This window comes from Oryza glaberrima, chromosome 9 (genome assembly GCF_000147395.1).
Source record: "Oryza glaberrima chromosome 9, OglaRS2, whole genome shotgun sequence".
Taxonomy (NCBI): domain Eukaryota; kingdom Viridiplantae; phylum Streptophyta; class Magnoliopsida; order Poales; family Poaceae; genus Oryza; species Oryza glaberrima.
The window spans coordinates 21,772,229-21,796,211 of NC_068334.1; the positions used below are offsets into that span (position 1 = coordinate 21,772,229).

The 23,983-nt window shown below is 41.6% G+C and overlaps 3 protein-coding genes across 5 annotated transcripts; 2 read left to right on the plus strand and 1 right to left on the minus strand.

The window, feature by feature from the left end:
- Positions 1–2,524: 2,524 nt before the first annotated feature.
- LOC127785119 (type I inositol polyphosphate 5-phosphatase 2) lies at positions 2,525–7,963 on the plus strand. The gene is given in 11 exon segments (XM_052312542.1): positions 2,525–3,205; positions 3,314–3,413; positions 3,506–3,586; positions 4,527–4,611; positions 4,696–4,800; positions 5,007–5,073; positions 5,075–5,788; positions 5,893–6,077; positions 6,670–6,778; positions 7,258–7,406; positions 7,630–7,963. Coding segments are annotated over 11 exon segments (1,869 nt in total). The 5' UTR covers positions 2,525–3,106; the 3' UTR covers positions 7,805–7,963.
- A 144-nt stretch (positions 7,964–8,107) lies between these two features.
- On the minus strand, positions 8,108–11,087 carry LOC127785120 (uncharacterized). Its single transcript, XM_052312543.1, has 7 exons — positions 10,912–11,087; positions 10,712–10,835; positions 10,442–10,527; positions 10,274–10,352; positions 10,081–10,190; positions 8,968–9,032; positions 8,108–8,398 (listed from the first exon to the last, which is right to left on the minus strand). The coding sequence occupies exons 1-7, from the start codon at positions 11,014–11,016 to the stop codon at positions 8,305–8,307; spliced, it is 663 nt and encodes a 220-aa protein (XP_052168503.1). The 5' UTR covers positions 11,017–11,087; the 3' UTR covers positions 8,108–8,304.
- A 5,275-nt stretch (positions 11,088–16,362) lies between these two features.
- Positions 16,363–21,231, plus strand: LOC127784837 (uncharacterized). Of its 3 annotated transcripts, none has more exons than XM_052312231.1 (9): positions 16,367–16,969; positions 17,053–17,259; positions 17,356–17,571; positions 19,140–19,206; positions 19,296–19,442; positions 19,576–19,671; positions 20,214–20,407; positions 20,497–20,633; positions 20,861–21,231. In XM_052312231.1, exons 1-9 carry the CDS (start codon positions 16,412–16,414, stop codon positions 21,099–21,101), a joined length of 1,863 nt encoding a protein of 620 aa, XP_052168191.1. In that variant the 5' UTR covers positions 16,367–16,411; the 3' UTR covers positions 21,102–21,231. The 3 variants fall into 3 exon arrangements, with proteins under 3 accessions (XP_052168193.1, XP_052168191.1, XP_052168192.1); XM_052312232.1 differs by having other exon boundaries at positions 16,368–16,969; positions 19,576–19,667; positions 20,222–20,407; XM_052312233.1 differs by lacking the exons at positions 20,497–20,633; positions 20,861–21,231 and having other exon boundaries at positions 16,363–16,969; positions 20,222–20,374.
- Positions 21,232–23,983: the final 2,752 nt, after the last annotated feature.

The window sequence follows — 23,983 nt, forward strand, 5'->3', positions numbered from 1 at the left end:
GCCTATCCTGTACTCGAGAAGGTCCCCCAGTTCCTCGGCTGCACCTTGAAGTGCATTTAGTTGTCTAACTTTAGACTCGGGATATTCCCCACTCCATGGCATCTTTCGCTTATCCATTCAGCCCGCCCGCCCAGACGCGGCGCCCTTTCGCATTATCATCTACCGCCCTTTCTTTCCTCCCGTCCCTTCACGCATGAAGATCGTCGTATGTATGTTCGACTTCGGTTGCCGGTGCAATAGAATTGGCGGGAGTATATTATGGCAGGATCAGTCACCTGGGCAAACCAACCCTCCTCCAAGAAGAATTGTGCTATGCCCCCCCGATATCCCTATAGAGCGAAAGAGCTGCCTGGTGATCCCTAGGTTGCAGCACGTCCGGTCGTTAACTCCTCGCTAGCTGCCGCCGTTTTTAGGACCGACCGACGCCTCACCTGCATGCACAGGTACCTACGTAGTGTAGTGTCGGTCGCACATTCATAATAGCGTTCGGACTCATGTGCCTTCCTGAACCAGGGGAGTTCCCTTGCTCCTGCTGCGTACGATTAGCCAGCCTTGCGGCGGCAAAAGGATTAGGACGTCCCCCCATGCTAAGGTTCCCTGCGGTCCGGCCGCATTAGGTTAGGGAGCTGGGCGATAATAGCTCCTCCGCACCCCAAGCGCGCTGCCCTCCTAGGCGCGCAACACTAAGTAATCCAAGCCAACCCACATTACTAACTAACGGTGGATAATCATCTTTCTTAGAGGTACTAAATACAACTCCATGAATGAGCAAAATGAAGGTTGCGTTAATGATAAAGATCTCTGGGGAAACCGCTAAAAAAAGATTGAACATGTGGTTCCGAGTTTCGATAACTTCTTCAGCTTTCATTTTCAATACTGATCGTGAAACACCATGAGCAGCAGGATGTTGAGGTCCGGAATTCGAAGTGAAATTCTTGATTTGCCCGTTCCTAGTCGTCATGGGAAAGAAATAAGAAAGATATTATTATTCCTTTTCTCTTCAGCTATGTCGAAGATATTTACTTATTTGCCGCTCCTTGGCTGTCAAACCTTCCAATTCGAATTTAAAATTCCACCCCCTCTCTCGAACTGAGCTATTCCGATGATAAATCACTAGGACGACATAAGACAGACACATAACCTACGTACCACAATTTCTCCTTAGGCGCATGTCTCGGGCAGATCTGGAGCGACTGGATTGAACAGAAAGTACTCTCACACTATAGAAAAAGTCAAGTCCACTAAAAGTACATGCACTCTTTTCTTACACTTATAGAGTTTCGAAGAAAAGTACTCTCACACTATAGGTAGATGGCTAACATCCCGGGCTACGCTATCTACGACTACTGCCACAGATTGAATGAATTGTGACTGAGCTCGAAGAGAGAGTTTATTGCTTTACCCGCGAGACAGTTTGAACCTCGATAAGTCAGTGTAGTTTAGGCGGTGACTCACATCTGATATGAGAGATAATATATATGCAATTCGTTCGAACTTGCTTAGTAGTGAATTGGGAACAAGAAGAAAAAGAGGGGGCCATGGAATACACTATTGTAGTAGCTGAAATGGCGGATTCCCCTGCTACATTACAATACCTCGCTCCTTATACGGCCCTGGCTGAGTATTTTATGTACCGGCATACTTTAATAATTTATGATGATCTCTCCAAACAGGCACAAGCTTATCGCCAAATGTCCCTTCTATTAAGAAGACCCTGCCATTCTATGAGTCGCTTCCTTTTTGCGTATGGCACCCCCACCCCCTTTGGCAGCATCTACTAATTCGGAACTTAATTTGAAAGCCATATTTCGACCCGGACGCTTTTGGGATGCTTCTAATAACCAACGAATGGCAAGTGCTCTTCCTTGTTTAGATCCTTTTAGCCAAACAGAATCCATTTCACATTTCATCTTCATATTTAATCTTTCATGTATAATAACAAAATAAAACCACCAATCATTTTTATGATAAATTCACTACTTTTAAAATTATTAATCTTGATCATCATACTTTTGTCTGCTATGGGTGCTATCTTGTTTTCAGGAATGCATATGCTTACGTTTGACAGTTTTCTACCCAACCTTATGGAAAACAGTAATTGCAAGTCACAGTCAGGAATGTGAAAACATAATTGTTTTAAGAAAAATGTTAGAGGTATACTTGCCACTTTTGATGTGTCCGTTTCCTCCAAATGCTTGAGAATAATACATCTTACTGGCAAGTTGAAGATACAACTTCCCATTTCAAAAACCTTTTGCTTCTATGTGTTCCATCATCTTCATCTCCATTGCATAATTATTATTTCAATCTGGTTCAGCTCTTTCTCAGCCACATATCTATCAGGCATCCTTCCCCATTTTGCTACTCTTGCTGCTCTGAACAGTTACTTGAGATCTCCTATTGATTGCTTACCAACCAAATTTTGTCATCTTTTATCTCACAAAGTAAAGTGGATGAACCCAAGGACCACACACAGTGCCATATCGACAAATTCTTTGTCTCTACGTAAATAAAACCTTCTCTACGTAAATAAAACCTTTTCATGAATAAGTGCCCGTAATAACGAGTAATGGCTTGTATTTTACATTCTAATCCAGCATGATCCATCCATATGTGCACACTTCCATCTCTTTCCAACAGTGTGCCAGTGCGAGTGCTGGTCCTTATCACTTAGGTAATGTCTTGTTAGACCGTGTGCACTTGGTTATAATTCATGCAAGTGCAGGACAAGCATTTGATCTTGTCCACCAGTTATTTTTTTGCATCTTCTTCTGGAAAAGGACTTGTTGTTTTTAATAAAAATTGATGTCTACTTTCATATTCTCCATTACCACATGATCAGCAATAGAAGTATCCGGTATGGATTTTAATGCTTCAAAATTATTCTGTACTTTGATGGAGATGGACAACAGGTAATGGTGAACTTACTATAAACTTTGTCCCTCTGTTAGTTTCTCTGATTTCTGCAATGCAGTGGAAATGACCTTTTTGAATTTTGATTGTTATGTTTTTGACTTCCACCTTAACTACCTGCATCTTTCCTTCATTTATCTCTCTTCCTTTGGTTGGGTAGTTGGAACATATAACTATATAAGTTTGCCTTCTGATGAAGTTAAGAACTGGAGATATATTTGGAGCTGTGTTCATTGCCTGCCTCATAGCGTTGCAGATCATGGGATCCCAAAGAGGAAAGCAGTCGGAGAAGGTTTGCAGAAATCAGAACCTCATGTGCATATTTTGTATATATTGTGTTAGCTTTTTGCCATTATTCTTTATACCATGAGTTATCTAATCTGACTGATGTACAATACAGTCATTTTGGCCTTTAATTGTGATGAAGAAATGGCTAAACATTAAGCCAAAATTAAATGATTTCAGTGAAGATGAGTTTGATACAGATGGAGGAGATGAGGGTATGGTAAATTGCAGGAGCATTGATTTTTATATTTCTTTGTTTGAACTCCTGATGTCTGTTTGGAATCAAAATTTACAAGTCTTCTCTCAGATTTCAGTGACTGCGCAGAGGATGCTAGCGACAACTTCTTTGAGATACATGAAAACAACCACACCATTAACAGATCATCAGGTATTGTGAAATTGTATCCTCGCCTCTTTGACTTTTTCATAATCATGCTAAGTCATGCATTTTGGTGCTAAAGTTGTATTCATTATCATCAGTTGAAACCCAGTGCTTGTGGATTACAAATTTTATTTTCTCACTAATCACTTTGAATAAATCATGATCACTGCTCCTAATCATAGCAGAACAACCATCTATTACTCCTTTTAGATGTGGAAGATAATTTCCTTTCAAGTCACAGAGTTTCCATAAATAAAATTTGGAATGAATAATTGGCTGGTATTTTTTTTTTGAGTTCTCACAATATCGACGGAATCTTGACCATGACATAGTATTATACTAGAAAATTATAACATGGTGGTAGGACTTCTAATCAGAAATCCATCAATTTATTTTTCATATGGTTAACACACACACCATAGTATTTCTTGTGGTCAACTTTCTCTTTAAAAAAATTGGTTGCAAATATTGAAAACAGGACAAAGAGAACAACCACTGTGCAGTTAGTCACTTGCTTCCACATCTTGATATTGAATACATTGACCATTACTATGGTCATAGAAATAGTTTTTGAATATTTCATATAGATTACTAAATAATAGAACATGAGTATTGTGTGGCATCTTGTATACTGGCAAGTGGCAACCCCAGATGGCATCCCCTTAACTATTTGTCTAATTGACACTTGACAGTATAGCAAACAATAGAACTATTATCACGTGCATATATTAGTTTATGCACATTTCTTGATAACTTTCTTTTTAACTATGGTTTAGCCTTTAGGACCAGAAGTATTCAACTACCGACCATTCAGGGTACAGTTGGTAGATTTTTCTATTGTCAGTGCAAGTTTATGTTTATTGTGTAGTGAATAAATACTTCTGCAGTTGAAATTCGTGAGACTTTTTTATCTGCTTGATTTCAAGTTGCCAACCCCTTTTGTTAGGGGATAAAATAATGCCTCTGCGAAGACTACAGAGAAGGAAATCAGAAAGTTTGCGTGTTAACTACATAAGTAACAAAGATATGAGGTTTGGTTTATATGAGTTCATCTTTAATCCTCAGTGCATTCCATGTCATGCATCTGGCGATTTTATAATAGTGGTTACCACCAGGGTGATGATAGGAACATGGAACGTTGCTGGAAGAGCCCCTAGTGAAGATCTTGACCTAGATCAGTGGATTTGTTCCCAAGAGCCAGCTGACATGTATATTTTAGGGTGCGTACCTTGAAACTATGTAATCGTACTTTATGATTTGGATAAATTGATCACAACATTCAATCTTTTCTTGTATACTTGACTGCTGACATCTAATTGGCATATCGTTAGAATCCTGAGATGGAGCTTGTGCTTGTTTGGCCAAACTAGACAAGCATGTATGGCTAATTACTGTGATCCTATTTAAAGTCTTTCACTTGTTTCAGTTTCCAGGAAGTGGTCCCATTAAGCGTTGGGAATGTCTTGGGAGCAGAAGATAGTAGAACAGTACCTAAAATGGGAGGGTATTATCAGCCGTGCTCTCAATAAGTCTCAACGACCCAAGGCGAATTGTAAAAGCTACAGTGCTCCACTATCACCATTGCGAGTACCTATTCCTTCTGACGATGGACATGATGATACAAAACGTGAATATGATAAAATAACAGAAAATTTATCTCCTCAGCAACAGTGTAGAGATAAGCAAACAAGTATAAGTAAGTGCAGCTGTGACTGGTTGGATGGAACTAGTTCATTGGACTGGCCAGAATGCCCACTAGACATTCCAGCAAAAATATCGGTATCAAATAGAGGGTTGAGGAGAGTAATGAGCATGGGGCTATTTAACACCGACTATTTGGAGAACGCTCAAGGATTTGATCTACATGGTGTAGCATTGCAAGATGGGATAAGACGATCATATCGTAGCTCTGGGAATCTTGGCATGTCATGGTCAGAACAGCAAGAGAAGGTAGATGTTCTTAGTTCGGTTGATTATATGTCTGATTGGACATCAGATGACACAACTTCTGTTGTTGGTCCTGATGAAAGGGCAACTTTTGCAAAAGGAGAATCCTTAAAGCCTCCTGGAAATTACGTGCGCGTTGTTAGTAAACAGATGGTTGGTATATATGTTTCTGTATGGGTTTCCCGTAAGCTGAGGCAACACGTTAACAACTTGGAGGTAGCTTCAGTTGGGGTTGGACTTCTGGGCTACATGGGAAACAAGGTCATCCTTCCCTCTGTTGATTGTCGATCTCTACAGTATGTTGGTGTAACTGTTGAATCAAGATGTTTAACTTTATTTGGCCATCTCAATTTTGCTTAGTGCAGGGATTGATTTCCATTAGCATGTCTCTTTTCCAAACTCGGATGTGCTTTGTCTGCTCACATCTTGCGTCTGGCCATAAATGTGGGGATCAACAGAAAAGGAACTCTGATGTGGATGAGATTTTACAAAGAACAAGATTTTCTTCCTTGTTTGCTGCTGGTCAGCCACAAAAGATTCCTTCACATGAGTATGTATATACACTTCACTCTTTACATTTACCTTTTAGCAAACTGATTGAGCATGCATTGCTATGTTGCATGCAAGGGTGAAAATTTGAACATCCAATCCATTGTCCCCTTTGTACTAAATTTATGTCTTCAGTGCTGGTTATCCCAACCAACAAAGAAATTTATATGGAAACAACACTGATTCAATAAAAGGAATAATTATAGTTCCTTTGCTTAGAGGCATAACATGCTTTGTTTTTTCTCTCCTAGAATCTAGGAATCTAAATTTTGTTTTTTCCCTTTTTCTTCTGTCATAAAAAATGTAACTACATGTAGGGCAATCTTTGTAAAGCATATGGCTGCAATTTTGCGTAACTAGTTCAGGCAGACCATCAACACCGCTTCCAAAATGAGTGTGTCACCTATTATGCTTTTCTTAATGCTACATTTAAGTTCTGCAAACAGTACAGTTTATTCCCAATTCCTGTTGAAGGCTGTTACCCATCAAGACACTAGGAAAACGGTTTGACAATGTTGCATTGCACTTTACATCTACTGTGATGGATATGCTTTCAGTTTTGATGGTTGATCAGAATTTCAATTTTCGAGCAGTCAAATATTTTGGTTTGGAGATCTTAATTATCGTATTGACATGCCGGATGCTGAAATTCGAGATTTAGTATCTATGAAGAGATGGGATGATCTCTTGAAGTCTGATCAGGTTTGACAATGATTTCTACTGCTTCGTGATTAGACACTACTCCCTCCTACTGCTTTGTGATTAGACACTACTCCCTCCGTTTCATATTATAAGTCATGTCTGATCAGGTTTGATAATGATTTCTACTGCTTCGTCATTAGACACTACTCCCTCCGTTTCATATTATAAGTCGTTTGACTATTTTCTAGTCAAACTTTTTTAAGTTTGACCAAATTTATAAAAAATGTACTATTATTTTCAACACAAAACAAACATATAATCAAAATATATTCAATGTTAGATTTAATGAAACTAATTTTATATTTTAGATGTTAAATTTTTCTATAATTTTGATCAAACTTAACAAAGTTTAACTAGGAAAAAGATCAAACGACTTATAATATGAAACGGATGGAGTATTATGTGACCCTAAAACTGGGGATGTTTCTTTTCCTGTTTTCTGAAAATTAATTATAAATTCTTTTTGGCACATATTTTAGCTAACAAAGGAGTTGACCAATGGGAATACTTTTGCTGGTTGGAAGGAGGGGTTGATCAACTTTCCGCCTACTTACAAGTATGAAACAGATTCAAGCAAATATGTTGGGGACAAACCTAACGAAGTGGGGAATAAAAGATCTCCAGCATGGTGAAATCTCTGAACATACTCTTTTTAACCACATAAGTGCATGTTTCTGTCATTAAATTGTTCATTCATGTTTCCTTGTAGACCTAAATATATACCGTCAGTTGTACTGATCAGACAGTGATATGCTTTGTTTCTGAACTTCTATAGTCAATTCTGTCATTTGTCTCCGGCTTTCTTTTTCTTTTAAGATCCTCATTTGGTACGTACTTCCTAACTGAATCAGGTGTGATCGCATACTATGGCTGGGAAAGGGTATCAAGCAACTATCATATTGGAGCTCAGGTTTGAACCTCTCAGATCATCGACCTGTCAGCTCCACCTTCATCGTTGAAGTCGAGGTGTTCAATCAGAGAAAACTCCAACGGCTTCTGAATTTCACAAATACTATTTGCTCTTAAGAAGCTTAAGATAGTGGTAGTACGTACTCTAGATATTATATGGCGATTCCCTGAATTTCAGGCTATAGTGCTGAGCCACACTTGATTGCTGCAGATTTATCATGCAAGGCAAATGTACATACAGCGGGATCTGAATATCTGATATTTATGTTAACGCATGATGGGTAATATACATTTACTTCATGAATTCCTGATGTAGATTGAAATCTCACCTATACTCCTACATGACATACATACGTGCGCTTCTATTGACTCGGTTTGATTTATCTGATCTATTAGTAAATGTATGTGTGCATCCCTCCTTTCAAACCTCACTCATATTGCATCTCAACCATTCAACCTTAATGCTGGCCATCTGTGAAGTACACATGTAAATTCACACTGCTAAGGGCCTCTTTCAAAAGTCTTTCCAGGTACAAAGGATCAGAACCAAAGAAGAGTCACTATCCTTCTGTACAAATCCCATTAAGCCCATCGTCCCAGTAAATCAGATTTCGGGCTCAAAATTGGCCTGCCCGAATGTCTCTATCGATGCGCTCCGCGTTAAGCGTTCCTGGTAGCTCCCGGAAGTCTTCATTAAATATGGAGTATGCACTGCGTGTAAGTATAACAAATTTAGCAAAAAGTGAGCAACTTCGTTTCCATGCCAATTTTGCTCTCCAGGTTCTTACTAGATAAACACCAGTTTGTTAATCAACATGACATCCCAGTATATATAATAATTGAATTATTGTTATTCTTCCCCTTAGAAGCCAAAAAAGTTTGACAAATGACATTATGATATACAGAGTTACGTGAAACTATTACATCAGTTACATAATCACTACACTTCTAACACCCTCAGAGCACTTGTGCTGTAAAACTAAGCATCCTACGACACAATGGACTATGTATTGTATGACACAGGGAATCAAGACATACATCTTATAGAACAGAGCATATTCTAGATGGGAAACATTCACCAACCATTGAAATCAAAGACAAGCAATCAGTTGGTAATTATCTTACCATTTCATATGACGTAAAGTAGCAAGAGAATAAAGATAAGTTGTACTATGGCATAGAAGAACACAATGTTAACAATGTTTGTTTGTTTGGAACAAAACCAAGTTTTCACTCTAGACAACACAAGCAATGTAGATTGAAGAGATGAGATAACGTACCTGACATCACCTTGCTGTCGTCTTCCAAGATTACAAAGAATGACCAAGAAGCCTGTACCAAGTATCTGGATAATATAGTGGCGTTTATCAGTAAACTGAATCTAGCAATAAATTCAATTAGCTAAAATTAGTTTGGTCATCAAAATTTCTACAGACAAACTAGCATTAGCATCACAATTCCAGAAAAACCTATAAACTAGACCAAAGAAATGAAGAATGGGATAGGGATACAAGATTTGTATGGTTGTATAAATTGAAGACTTATACATGTAAGATAAAACCACATGGAGTGATCTAGAGACTACTGATTCCTGGGCTCCCTGCGAGGCCCAAAGTATTCCCCTGGCTGTAGCTAGCTAGAAACTGATATGTCCAATTCTTCAGTTACCATTTCTGTGTATGCTTTGAGTTCCAATATGTACCTCAGTGTCATGATGAGCACACTGCTCATTTTGTTTTGAGTTGTGTGCAATGTTTCCTTCTCAATTCATTTCCCCTTGATTGGACATAATCACAGGAAAAAAAGAAGTGCATGCAAAGTGTAAATGGTTCTACTCTGTCCTGTCCAAAGCTTCTCTCTGTACCGACTATCTCCATCCACTCACTTTCTTCATAGGATGGACAAGTTGGCCATAGGCCATTGCCTTTTGTAGGGCAAGGACATGTCCTCAGTACAATACAGTTCTCTTAGGCTCTGAGCTGATGCTCTCCACCACCCTAGTCACCCAAATAGGTAAAAAATGATGTGCAATATAATAATGCTATCATGATGCAAGTAGTAATGCAAAACAGTCTGTTATTCCTTCTAAATACACGAGTCTCAGAATATGTCATAGAAAAACCCAAGTAGATGAGTGTTGTGGTATAAGTTACTAGATGAGTATCAGCGTGTGGTACATTCGAATTCAAAATGTCAAGGACTCGTTTAGGTAGAGTAAGAGAGAACATGATGAGACAGTAGTTATGCTGATCGGACATTATTAATTTGATAATTCTTTAAACCACACCATTTTTTTCACACATATCTCTATGAGAAAAATGAGTAGTGGAGACAAGAGAACAGTGGGTTCATATGGACATTGCTGGAGAAGTTGTATTCCCAAAGTTACTTACAAATAAAGGTCCAACGTCGTACATTTGAGCAATAGGTGCAAAAAGGAACCACATAGCGATAAGAACCCATGCTTTGATACCCAGAGAAAATAGCACCATCAACAAGATATCTGGAGAAGCAAAATGCACACCACATTAATCAACGCTATCATGTAATCAGAAAATAGAGGTGCATAATCTAAAGCTAAATTACCAGGTAATCTCAATTTGTCTCGAAGAAATATAAAAATTTTTCTCTTCCACCAGGTGGTTGTTTCTGGTATTTTGAACTTCTACAGGATGGGAGAGATAATTCTTATGAGGAAAACATAAACATCCTCAAAATATAAAAGCTATATGACATACTATGATAGAAATATACCAGCTCTTCCTCTTCATCATCGTCACCATCACCGTCACGGAGATGATTAGCAGGTGGCTTAGGTGCCACGGCCACTATAAGACTATCTATAGAAATTGCAGAAGGAAGGAAGTATTTAACTGTATTCCACAAGATGTATCAAGTGCAGAAGAAGAAGAAAAAAAGTAGGGTCTTGAAGAGACAACGAATTAACCATCCATCCTAGAATAGCCCTGTCTTCCACATAAGATGTATGTGAAGAGAAAGAAAAAGAATACTAGTATACTATACCCCCGTGGCGGAGGTTGACATGGGCGTCGTCTTGGCACGGGAGATTCCTTCCTCGCAGGACCAGGCGGAGGCGGTCTTGTGGGAGATGTCGGTCGTGAGCGATGTGGCGGCGCAGATCGGCAACCTAGGGGCGGGGAGGGGCCGGGGAGCAGTAAGGAGGAAGGATTTCTGAATTAGGGGTGGGTCGGGTGGTTTGTTACCGAGATAAACGGAGGGAGGCGAAGGGTGGTGGGACGGGACGGGCCGACGGCGCGCAGCGTCACCTCGACCATCTCCGCCTCGTCGCCGGCGGCAGCCATGGCCATGCCTGACTCTGATCTGTCCCCGTCTGTCTACTCCCCTCTCCCTTCCGGTTCCGGCCGATCTCCTCTCTCTCTCTCTCTCTTATATATATATTATAGTAACTCGTTTTAACTTTTTCTTAATTATTTTTTTTCAAATTTATAAAAAATATATAATAATATTTTTAATACAAAATAGACACATTATCATTATCATATTTAATGAAACTAATTTGACATTATAGATGCTAAAATTTTCTTTATAAACGGGTCAAAATAAAAAAAGTTTAGCTATGAAAAAAAAAATCTAAACTTATAATATAAAACCAAGGAAGTATTATATATCTTTTCACTATAAATTTCTACATAAATCAGGGTGGAAAATAGCTTCCTACTTGGATGGACATAGAAAAAACATATCAATTTAAATTGTGTGTTTTCTTGCAAAATTCCTAGTTTGAAGTCATTAAAGAAAAAAAAAGTCCACAAATATTACGTCTATGCAATTAAGTTTTCAATAGGAATTTAGTGAGATTAGGAATGTATGGCTGGTTCTAGCGTGTGTTAGGTGAAACATCCGTGGGGTGAGTATGGTGTTGCATGTGTGGTGATGTATGTGTGCCGGTGATACCCACGCAGGATCATATTATTGTACTTTGCGTGAAACATATTTGATGTATGATATGAATTGAAATAAAACTCAATTGCACGTATCATAGAAAAATTCTTTTTCCTAAGAAAATTTAAAGGTTATTAAAGACAAAAAGAATTTCACCGTAGCATTTAGCACGAACATATTACTAGTTAACATATTGTTATTAATGGCTTATTTATTTTGTTGCCATAGTTGATGATGTATTTTTGACATGGCAATAATTTCTATATAGCTCTGCGATGTACTCTCTCCGTCCCATATAAACCAACCTAATACTGAGTACTACGAATCTGGACATACATGTGTCCATATTCATATTACTGTCACATCATATTTGTGAGCATATTTGTGAGGACCGAGGAGCCAAAGTGTGGCAAAAATTAATGCAGCAATGGAGGGGGAGGAGACGGCAGCCTGAAGCGCGGTTTCCCCAATCACCCTCTCCTCACCTCCTCCGGTTCCCCCTTGGCTAGCGCCACCTCCACCGCCGCCCCAGCCTTGCTTGTCGTGGGGACCTACTTTGTACCCTTCCTCCTCCCCATCCTTCCAAGGAGTTCATCCTCCGACGACCATCTCGTCATCGACGAGCTCTGCGTAGTGTCACTCTGCGTCCAGGTCGACCTCGATGCCCTCAAGGTACATATGCATATACATATATTCCTTGATGGCCACCTACATGGCTAGATGCATTGATTTGGAATTGCATTTGCAGGGCACTCACCTTGGCATGTATGAGCAGCGCAACGTGACGGTGTTAGTTGAGGCAGGAGAATCAGCATCAGAGGTAGTGGCGGCGGAGGCCTAGGTGGCCGAGACCAGCTAGTATACCATGGACCACACTGTCGACGAAATGGGAATGGGGGTCCCCATTTCCCCGTCAAAACAATTAACCAAGGGCCTGTTTAGTACAGCTCCAACTCCTAAATTTAGCTCCAGGAGTTAGGTCTGGAGTGGAGTTGTGGAGCTGCCTAAACCCAGCTCCACAACTCTAGTTCATTTTGTGAGAGAGCTCCAACCAGCTCCACTCCCAGTTTTGGTGCAGCTGAAATTGTTTGGCTGAGCTCCAGCTCCAGGAGGGGTGGAGCTGGAGCTGGAGCTGTGCCAAACAAACCCCAAGTACTAAAGAAATTCCAAAGAGAAATGGGAATGGCGAGATGCGGTCGCAGTGCCTGGCCTTAGGAGCCTGGGACCGCCTCACGAACGCTCGGGGGCTGCCTTGGCCCCCAAGTATGCGTCCAGCGGAGGAGCCGAGATGATGGCTCGGATAGTAAAGGGCTTAGGTCCCGGGCTCTCTGTGGGCCCAAGAACGAGCTCTGCCCGTCCGCAGGAGTCAACATTCTCTGTCTCTCTCTTCCTTTCTCGTCACCTCTCTCGGTCTCGGTCTAACAAGGACACCTTCTCGTTAAGTTACGTGGCCTAGGCAGCCGTAGGCCTCACATGGCGGGGCCCGGGCTGCCGAAGACCTCGGTAAGATCTCCTCCTCCTTCTCTTCGAAGAAAAGGGTTCTGAGGCTTACCAAGGAAGTAACACAGAGATATTCGTCCGGTTATACCTTCCTCAGTAAGGTACGCTAGAAATATCCTAACTACCGCCTTCAAAGATGTTAGGGATGTGACCCCAAGTTTGGACAGGAGGCGTAAAGTCTTACGGATAGCTGTAAGGCGCTGCACCCCATTCGAGGCCAAGCTTATGGAAGATATCTCTCCGTCTTACGACGGAGAAACTTCGACGTGACTTGCACCCCAAAAAACTAGGGCCAGTGTTGCCCGAGACATGCGTCGCGCCTGCCCGAAGACACCTTCCCTACGCCAGGCAAGGGAGGGGGTACCGTGTCCGGCAAAATAGAGCCCGGGCCTCACCAGGCCCACCTCACACCACGTGGTGTGTGAGGTGGAGGATAGTCCAACCACTTCTGACTGAGGACTTGAAGGGTTTCTTGAGGAGCACGACCGAGGAGTCAGATGGCATAAGACAAGATATTCGATGTGACATATTCAAGGGTAGTTAGGTAATATTGTGAGCCCCTCCTTGTGCTATAAAAGGAGGGGACTAGCCCCCGTTAAAGGGGTCTTTGGTCGGTTAATTTCTCAAGGCCTTATATTACTTGTAACTCCTCCCTTAGGGAAAAGAGTCGGTCTCGTACTTCGTCAGCTGGACTTCCATCCGGTCGCCGACCTAGGGGAGTTAGTGAAAGCCAGAACACAGGAGTAGGGTATTACACCTCGCGGTGGCCTGAACCTGTATAAACATCTTCATCCTCCCGCCGCGGGCTCTCTTGCGTACTCACTCGCCTCCATCCTCGCGACTTCCTTCATGCCATCTCGGCACGACCACCGTCCAGGTGCTGACAAACCCGCTGGACGAATCTCCATTCTCACGGGGAGGGGTTCTCACTCCTGTGGGTTAGCCCCCATGACACATGCCGCCAACTACGTCCCTCCTACCTGCCGATCTCCCGATGCTTCTAAACCCTACGTCGATATACCTCCATATCCCTTCGAGCAAATTTATTCCTTATTTATCACTCAAAGTCCACATGTTTTCTTATATGTCATTAAAAATTTTCTATTCCGTATTTGCCATTTGGTGGAATTTTACATCCGTTTCTATGCCATTGCCATTACGCGAGTTTGAAAGTGAGCTTGAATTTTGCTATTCCCGTGTTTACTGTGAGCATACTTTCTAAACTATTAAATGGTGTGTTTTTTAAATACTTTTTATATAAAATTTTTGTTAAAAAAAATCAAACAGACCCATTTTTAAGTTTGTAATAACTAATATTAAATTATTCATGCATTAATAACTCATCTTGTTTTACTCTACATGACATTAATAATAATCCAAGACAACTCGCCGTTAATGTCTTTGCGTTGTAATGGGATTAGAAAGAACATGTGAAGCTCCCTCTTTACTGTAAAAAAATAATATGATAGAATGGTTTTGTACGGTTTAGTTTTTGTTTAATGGTTTTATTGGTCGGTTAATTTGGGAAGGGACGATAGCGTGGGAGAGATAGGGTGGTTTGGTAAGAGAATCTCCTATTGCAAAGCCCCTAGACCTAATTGGGGCTGCTTCCATTTTCCGAGGATCCCAAAAAATGACTTAAATTTTAGCAATAACTCCTATTTCTTAGGCCCCAATTATCTTTCTCTTTATTATTTTAGTATACACACTATATTTATACCTAGTTTAACGCCGGAGTAATTCAAATATAAATATTTCAAACACGTAGAATTCAACATATTCAAATTTACAATTTTGAAGATCACGGTTTAAATTTAAATTCAATTTTTTCAACATTGCAAAATGCATAATAAAATTCAATTTCCACATCACACACATATGCTAGTTCACAAGCATTATATAACTTAAAAACAACATATTCTACAAACATGAACGGTAAGATGGTCAGACGATGTCCGACAGTGCGACAAAGGAGAAGGGCAGTGGCGGTGTGTGAGGGCGTGAAAACGACAGGAGAAGTGCATGCTAGAGATTTTTCACCCGTGCCAAAAAAATAGATGGGGGCTAGTGTAGAGACCCATGATTGGGGGCTAGGGAAAGGGATTTGGGTTCGTTCCTATTTTGCGCTCTTTAATAAGAGCATTACCAACGTACTTCTATTTTATCCTAAAACTAATTTAAGGGATTTTAGTGGAAAAAACACTCTCACAGATCCTCTACTCCCTTGCATGTTTTTTGGAGTCCCTTCCCTGAAAAATATGCTATGTTGATATACGGGAAAAGGTAAAAACCGACACCCTCATCCATTCCCAATCTCGCGCTAGGAGGTAGTGCCACTCCTTCCACATGCGCACGAGAGAGAGGAACATGGGAGAATGTGTTGATAGTTTAGTAGAGGCCCACTTTTAATTTTGGGGATAAAATTTAGGTTTTCTCTTTGAGAGATCAGTTTTTTAGCTACCTATTTTCAGTTAGGAAAACCAAAAACTAATTTTTGGAGGGAGATTATACGTAATCTCTGGGTGATGCTCTAAGTGCCATGCTGGACCTCGATTTTTCTCCCTTCAACCCAAAAATCTGTTTAGGGACTTAGTCTATAGGAGATGCTCTAAGGTGGGGAGGAGGACTTTAATAAACGTACTATTTGTACTAGTACAGAGAAAAACTAGATCGATACTCCGTGCGTTGCTGCGGGAGAATTGTATGATAATATAAGAGAATGAGTTGTAAAATTTTCTTTATTACCTACTATACGATTTTTTATGTGTTTATGCGTATATATATTTTTGTACCTTTATCAATTATCTAAAGGTTATAAATGATTGGGTTGTATGGTGTGTCTTTGGGGGAAGAGATGCAATTTCCACCCTTGATGGATCATCCAAAAAGATGAATCTAAAAACAATTGAGGTGATATGATTTTATGAGAGAAGAGAGAATTAACATTAACTACACTTAGGCTGTGTTTAGTTCCACACTAAAATTGGAAGTTTGAAGAAATTGGAACGATGTGACAGAAAAGTTGGAAGTTTGTGTGTAGGAAAGTTCGATGTGATGGAAAAGTCGGAAGTTTGAAGAAATTGGAACAATGTGACGAAAAAGTTGGAAGTTTGTGTGTAGGAAAGTTCGATGCGACGGAAAAGTTGGAAGTTTGAAGAAAAAAGTTGGAATCTAAACAGTGCCTTAGTGGGCCGTGGACAGGGCTGAAATGAACTATGGGCTTGGGTCTGGACGGTTGAGAAAGGCACAAGAGGAGAGGAGACCAAAAAGGAAGAGGGGGGAGGACCCATTGGATTCGCCATGGCGTCGTCGCCGCACCAAGTTGTAGCTCCCCAACCCCAATCCCAAGCCCAAGCAGGTGGCGGCGGCGGCGGCGGTGGCGGGACGGCCGAGCAGTTCTGGTCGCTGCTGGACAAGGCAGACCGGCGCTTCGCCCGCGTGCGCGACCTCCCCCTCTTCGGCCGCCGGGAGCCCGATGAATACGGCAAGGCCTTCCGCATCTACACCCAGCTGTGGCGCATGCAGCAGGAGCACCGTCACCGCCTCCTCGACGCCGGGCTCCGCCGATGGCAGGTCGGTGAGATCGCCGCCCGCATCGCTCACCTCTACTACTCCCAGTACCAGCGCACCTCGGACACCGCCCTCCTCTCCGAGGCCTTCGTCTTCTACCACGCCGTCCTCGACCGCGGCTACTTCCTCGCCGACGCCGCCGACCATCTCTTTGCCCCCACCAAGCACCTCCGCTTCCTCGCCAGGTTCCTCCTCGTTGCGCTTCTACTCGCCAGGCGCGCCGACACTGTCCCTCGCCTCACCACCCACATCCGCACGCTCCTCGACGACTCCAAGAAGACCCTCCAAGTATCTATGATTCGATTCGATTCCACTGCTTCTTTGATCCCACATCAAATCTTGCTCGGCCTTCTCATCTTGCTTGCTTGCAGGAAGCCGACTACAAGGAGTGGAAGCACGTCGTCCAAGAAATCGCGAGGTTTCTCAGAGCTGACTCCCCCTTTATCAACATGAGACCACTCAGGTACAGCTACGCATTTGATCCTCCCCCTGATACTCTTCCTACCGTCCCACCTACTGTCAAGAAGCGAGGTCTGGTCTTAAGTGATGCCATGCTATGCAGCTACTATCAAAACGAGGTAGGGTAATGCTTCCTCTGTCTCACCTTCTCTTTTTTCTGTTTTTAACACAACAAAAATAATGAGGAGTTGCCCCGCTATGTTTGTTCCACTCAGATCAAATTTACAGACCTCACCATAGATGTTTTCAGAATGCTTCAATGCCTCGAATGGGAACCATGCGGTTCTTTTGCACTAACCAATGGTTACAGTACCCGCGATGAAAGTGGACAAAATCATCCCAATCTCTTAAAAGATCTGAGAGATGCTGCGCTGCCTCCAAACCCACTTAAAACAATTCTCTATCGTCCCTCGGTGACTCATTTCCTAACAGTAAGTCTCTTCTTCCTCATTTGATGCTTGACTTACTGTCTTATCCTATGATTTAGTGAACGCATGCAATCTTAAAATGTATTTCATACACCATAGTTATCTACTAGTATAATCATCAGAGATTGAAAAAAAAGGGAAATCACTATGGTAGACAGTTACCATATGAAGAAGTTTTTGGTGCTTGCATGTTACTACTCCCCTGAAAAATAATATTGGCAATTGACACATTTCTGCTGCATTTAGTTCACCTTAAGATGAGCTAGTTTAACTTGTTGGATGTTTCAGTAATGGGCTAGTATAACAATTGACAACGTAGGAAATTCCATGAGAAAAAAACTATATTACTAGTATTAACTAATTGATTTAATTATTCTGACAAGAAAGCATGCCAATGATCTTCTTGATTCCTCCCGAGTTCATGACATGAGGTTCAAATGCACAATGAATCTGCTTGGTGGCATACATCTGATTGTCTAATGTCTACACCAATAATATTGGTATTAATGGACCAGTAAACTTTTGACGACAAAACTACTCTTTTGGTAACCATTTCGGAGAACCACACCACTAACTATTGTTATTGCATAACAACAAGGAACCATGCTTCTTGTGGACATGATGACTTGGACCTACATGGTAACAACAGAATCCTGTCTGACCCATCACATGGACATTGACTTCCACACCCACTGGCTGGCAGTAGGTATCACTTGTATATACTTGACTTCCATACCACACTGGTAGCAATAGGCATACCACTTGTCTATACTTGGAAGGGAGAGGGATGCGACTATTTGATTTCTGCTTTGTGTTTTGCGTGAAGTGGCTAGGTGAGGAGAGCCAAGATTCATCTGTTTCTTGCATTTGGTTTTCTTATTCATCACATAGATCATGTTTGTTATCCCTTTTGTTTAACAATTAGTTACATCGTTGCAAGCCTTATAAGACCAAGCAATCCACGGAATAAAGCAAGCTGAGATTAATCTGTAAACTCTATCCTCTCTCTCTCTCTCTATGACATGACGGCTCTGGGCAAGCAAGGTCCTCCAGTCGAGCATGGGTATGCGTTACGCAGCTTGGGGCCACCTCCAAGCCATAACATCTGTTCAGTGTATTGTTTCTTGTTTGGAATTTCTTTCATACCATGGTTCTATATTAGTTAACAAAAAAATGAAATAAAAATAAAAAACTTTCTAGATTGACTACATCCTGTCCACCTATATTTAATAGGGATTATTGAAATTTTTGGACTGCTTTACACAACTCCCTTGTATATTATAATTCCTTTTTATTTAACATGGATAATAGAGGGCTATATGTTTTTGTTAATCATATATTATCTTGTATCGTATGCTACCTCTCCATTCATGAATAGTTGTTGATTTTGACTTGATTTTGTGTTTATCTTTAGGCAATATAAAATAAATAGCTCTAATTGTAGAATATTGTAGTACTTTTGATTATAAATCTTCCTATACCACTTTGATGCAAAATAGTTATACAACCAGGAAATTATTGTTGGTCAAAGCATGATCAGTCAATTGTTATATGTTATGTTTGTAATCTAGGTCCTTGCCACCAAATGTGAGGAGCTCCCGTCAAATGGTATGATGTTAATATACCTTTCAGCTGCAGGTAGGTGCTGTAGGCATTTAACTAAAATGTTATTTGTAATATATCGTCTGTTGGGAGCACATTCCGATCAACACTCTCTTATCTTTCAGGCGAGGTGGGATCTTCTGGATTTTGCCCTGATACAAATGAGATGGTTGTGAGCAGCTTGAATAAGTTTGATATATCTAATACTAGTACCATCAATGTAAATGAAGACAATGGACCTCGTCTATGGCTAGGCTGCCGTGAAGGTGAAGGTATATTCACAATGCTGGCTTAATTAGATTATCTTCTTGGTTAGGTTTATGGCATCCTTGAAGTTGCCCTTACATGGACTCAACTTTCCTAGAAAGAAGTATGTTATTTCTGACACATGTTCAAAACATCTAGGTTCAAACTGTATATACCCTTGTGATCTGATTCCATTTACAAGAAGACCACTCTTTTTGGTGATCGACAGCAATGCCAGCTATTCATTCAAGGCAGGTTTGTTTAATCTTATTTTTTTATCCCAAGCAACCATCATTATTCAATACTACCTCCGTCCTAAAATATAACAACCTAGTACATGATTAGACATAATCTAGTACAACGAATATGGATAGAAATATTTTGAGACGGAGGGAGTATTTGTTATGGGTCACTTATATTAATTTATTCTGGCTAGTGCGGGACTGAAGACTGAAGAATATTTCTTTAGTGGGTTATCCATGAGTGATGAACAGTTTTACTGAGTCCTGTAATGCTTTTTGAGAGAAAGCACATGTGCTTGGATCTGCACATAGACAGGCTTATAGTTTTTGTAATTTTTTAGGTTGAAGCTTTTCTCAGTTTACTTCTGTGTAAAATCATGCATTATACTTATCCAAGTGCCATTCTATTGGCATTCCTCATTTTACTTTTGACTATGCACCTCTTAGATTACGATGGAATACATCATATTTTTACTGTAGGCTGCTGGTTGGCATCATGCCATTTATTGTTAGTGCTGTCAGTACGTTGATCCCCTCTAATTTTTTCAAATTAAGCATTGCAGTCAATTCATGGGTTTGAAAAAGGGGAGACAACGGCCATGTTACTTTCTCCAAGTTGCCGATCTTCCTCGGCAGGATTCAGTGGGGATTCTGTACGGCAGATTGGCAGTCAATTTACTATGTTTCTCACAGCTCCATTGCAAGCTTTCTGCCATCTGATTGGCAATAATGGGGTCGACATTGATAGGGTACTTGCTTTTAGTTTTTGTTAACAATTTTCTCTCTCAGAGCAAGAGAAGTTTTTTTTATATTGAGCTTTGACATAAACTTTTTTTAGGATACCTATAACAAAGCTGAAGAGTTACTATCATTGTCCTTAAATGAATGGGCCACTACTTTGGTTGCATCATCTTCACTTCATCCTGTTTGGGTTGAAGTTTTAGGCGATCCACTCTTGAGGCGGCTTCTTCTCAGGTCACCTTCCAACCTTTTGCATGAGTTCTGTATGGACATCAACTTTAACATGATTCTTATCTACTAATTTCTCAATAATGAGCGTATGTTCACTTTATAAGCTGTTCCCCTCATACTGTGTTGAGCTAATATTCCTTATATTCTGCGTAATGTAAGCTGTTCCCTGATATGCATACTTGATATGCCAACGTGTAGCATTTTAAAGCTCATTTCGGTTGTTTTTGCAGGTTTATATTCTGCAGAGCTGCGCATTCGATCTTCAAACCTACGTACCATAAGGTGGACTTCCTCCCAACTTGCACACCTCCTTTGCCAGAGTCGGTTGATGCAGAGAGCATGCTTTCCCAATGCTGCCTGTTGCGAGTTGCATCTTTCTTTGGCGCCACCAACCAATTCTCATTTTCTGAGGTAACCACATGGCCTGAGGTTGATGTTGAGGAGGCTGCTGTCGTCAACCCCTCGATCTAGCGGTACCAACTGTGACTCTTGCGCATCACAATATTTAGTTTCTACCTATCAAAAGATGAAGAGATCCATTGTAATACCTTAATGTGTGTACAGCCAAATTTGCAATACCCTATTTATCGTCGTGCTAAAATTTCCGTTACTGGCCCCGCCTCCTGTAGCCCTCGAGGCCAAGCGTCTTTGAGCACCGAATGATTTGACATTGGACGAACAAGATTACAGACATATGGACACAAAATATGTGGAGACATTAATTCATACCATAATTCACATTCCCAATAACTTCACCCAAGCAAAAAAATATCAATCTTCCATACTGAAATACAATAATATATTATTGTATAATTAGCATAAGATACTATCTATTCAAGGAGAAATTTTAGGCTGTATAATTAACTTGACGCTGATTGAGGCTTATTAAGTGAGGAAGCCATTAGCGTTTTCTGTTTTTCTTCAACCACTCAATCTCTTCTAATTGGATTTTCAATGCTGGGTTTGTTTCTTTTGCCGACTTCTCTTCTTCAAGGTATACAACATTATCTCCTAACAAATCAATCAATTGAACCGATCACCTCACAAGAGGAACATTGTGGTGTTTGCATTCGCCCTTCTATATAAGCTGGCGGGCGTGACACTGTGGACTGCCGATCGAGATTTCTGGGAGAATTTAAGATCATAACTTTGCCTTCCGGACATGGAATCGAGCTAGGTTTTTTTTATGGCTGCAGAATCACGGGCCTCATCCAAGAGAGGCTGGATTGGGAGAGGGGGCCCCCAGAGATTTTTCTAGAAATCACTTACCATAGGCCACGAAGCAGCGGCTGTTTCGGCGAAATGTCGAAGATCTGAGGGTCCACAACTGGTTTTCAACGAGGTGGTTAGGATAGGAACGGCACATAAGACGTTAGGGTGGATAGCTTAGACGATGTCGGTGTCAAACACGTCGCCTAACCGCGCCGTTAAGGTAGGCTGGCGGGCGCGACACCGTGTACTACCGATGGAGATTTCTGGGCGAATTAAAGACCTTGATAACTTTGCCTTTCGGGCATGGAATCGAGCTAGATTTTTTTTTACGGCTGCAGAATCATGGGCCTCACTCTAGAGAGACTTGATTGGGAGAGACGGACCCCTAGATATTTTTCTAGAAACCACTTACCATAGGCCACGAAGCAGCGGTTGTTTTGGCGAAATGTCGAAGATCTGAGGGTCCACAATTGGTTTTCAACGAGGTGGTTAGGATAGGCAAAGTTATCAAGGTCTTAAATTCGCCAAGAAATCTCCATCGGCAGTCCATGGTGTCGCACCCGCCAGCCTACCTTAACGGCGCGGTTAGTCGACGTGCTTGACACCGAAGTCGTCTAAGCTATCCACCCTATCATCCTATGTGCCGTTCCTATCCTAACCACCTCGTTGAAAACCAGTTGTGGACCCTCAGATCTTCGACATTCCGCCGAAACAACCACTGCTTCATGGCCTATGGTAAGTGGTTTCTAGAAAAATATCTGGGCGTCCACCTTTTCCAATCCAGTCTCTCTAGGGTGAGGCCCGTGATTCTGCAGCCGTAAAAAAAACCCTAGCTCGATTCCATGCCCGGAAGGCAAAATTATCAAGGTCTTAAATTCACCCAAAAATCTCCATCGACAGTCCACGGTGTCGCCCCGCCAGCCTACCCTAATGGCACGGTTAGTTGCCGTGCTTGACACCGACGTCGTCTAAGCTATCCACCCTAACATTCTATGTGCAGTTTCTATCCTAACCACCTCGTTGAAAACCAGTTGTGGACCCTCAGATCTTCGACATTCCGCCGGAACAACCGCTGCTTCGTGGCCTATGGTAAGTGGTTTCTAGAAAAAGCTCTGGGGTCCACCTCTCCGAATCCAGTCTCTCGAGGGTGAGGCCCGTGATTCTGCAGCCGTAAAAAAAAACCTAGCTCGATTCCATGCCCGGAAGGCAAAGTTATCAAGGTCTTAAATTCGCCAAGAAATCTCCATCGGCAGTCCACGGTGTCACGCCCGCCAGCCTACCTTAACGGCGTGGTTAGTCGACGTGCTTGACACCGACGTCGTCTAAGCTATCCACCCTAACGTCCTATGTGTCGTTCCTATCCTAACCACCTCAATGAAAACCAGTTGTGGAACCTCAGATCTTCGACATTCCGCCGAAACAACCGCTGCTTCGTGACCTATGGTAAGTGGTTTCTAGAAAAATCTCTGGGGGTCCACCTTTCCCAATCAAGTCTCCCTAGGGTGAGGCCCGTGATTCTGCAGCCGTAAAAAAACCTAGCTCGATTCCATGCCCGGAAGGCAAAGTTATCAAGGTCTTAAATTCGCCAAGAAATCTCCATCGGCAGTCCATGGTGTCGCGCCCGCCATCCTACCTTAACGGCGCGGTTAGTCGACGTGCTTGACACCGAAGACGTCTAAGCTATCCACCCTATCATCCTATGTGCCGTTCCTATCCTAACCACCTCGTTGAAAACCAATTGTGGACCCTCAGATCTTCGACATTCGGACGGAACAACCGCTGCTTCGTGGCCTATGGTAAGTGGTTTCTAGAAAAAGCTCTGGTGGTCCACCTCTCCGAATCCAGTCTCTCGAGGATGAGGCCCGTGATTCTACAACCGTAAAAAAAAGTAGCTCGATTCAACGCCCGGAAGGCAAAGTTACTAAGGTCTTAAATTCGCCAAGGTCCTAAACCCTAAAACCTAAACCCTAAACCTTGGCGAATTTAAGACCTTAGCGAATTTAGGGTTTAGGGTTTATGGGTTAAGGGTTTAGGGTTTATGGGTTAAGGGTTAAGGGTTTATGGGTTTAGGGTTTGGGGTTTGGGGTTTCGGGTTTGGGGTTTGGGGTTTGGGGTTTAGGGTTTAGGGTTTAGGGTTTAGG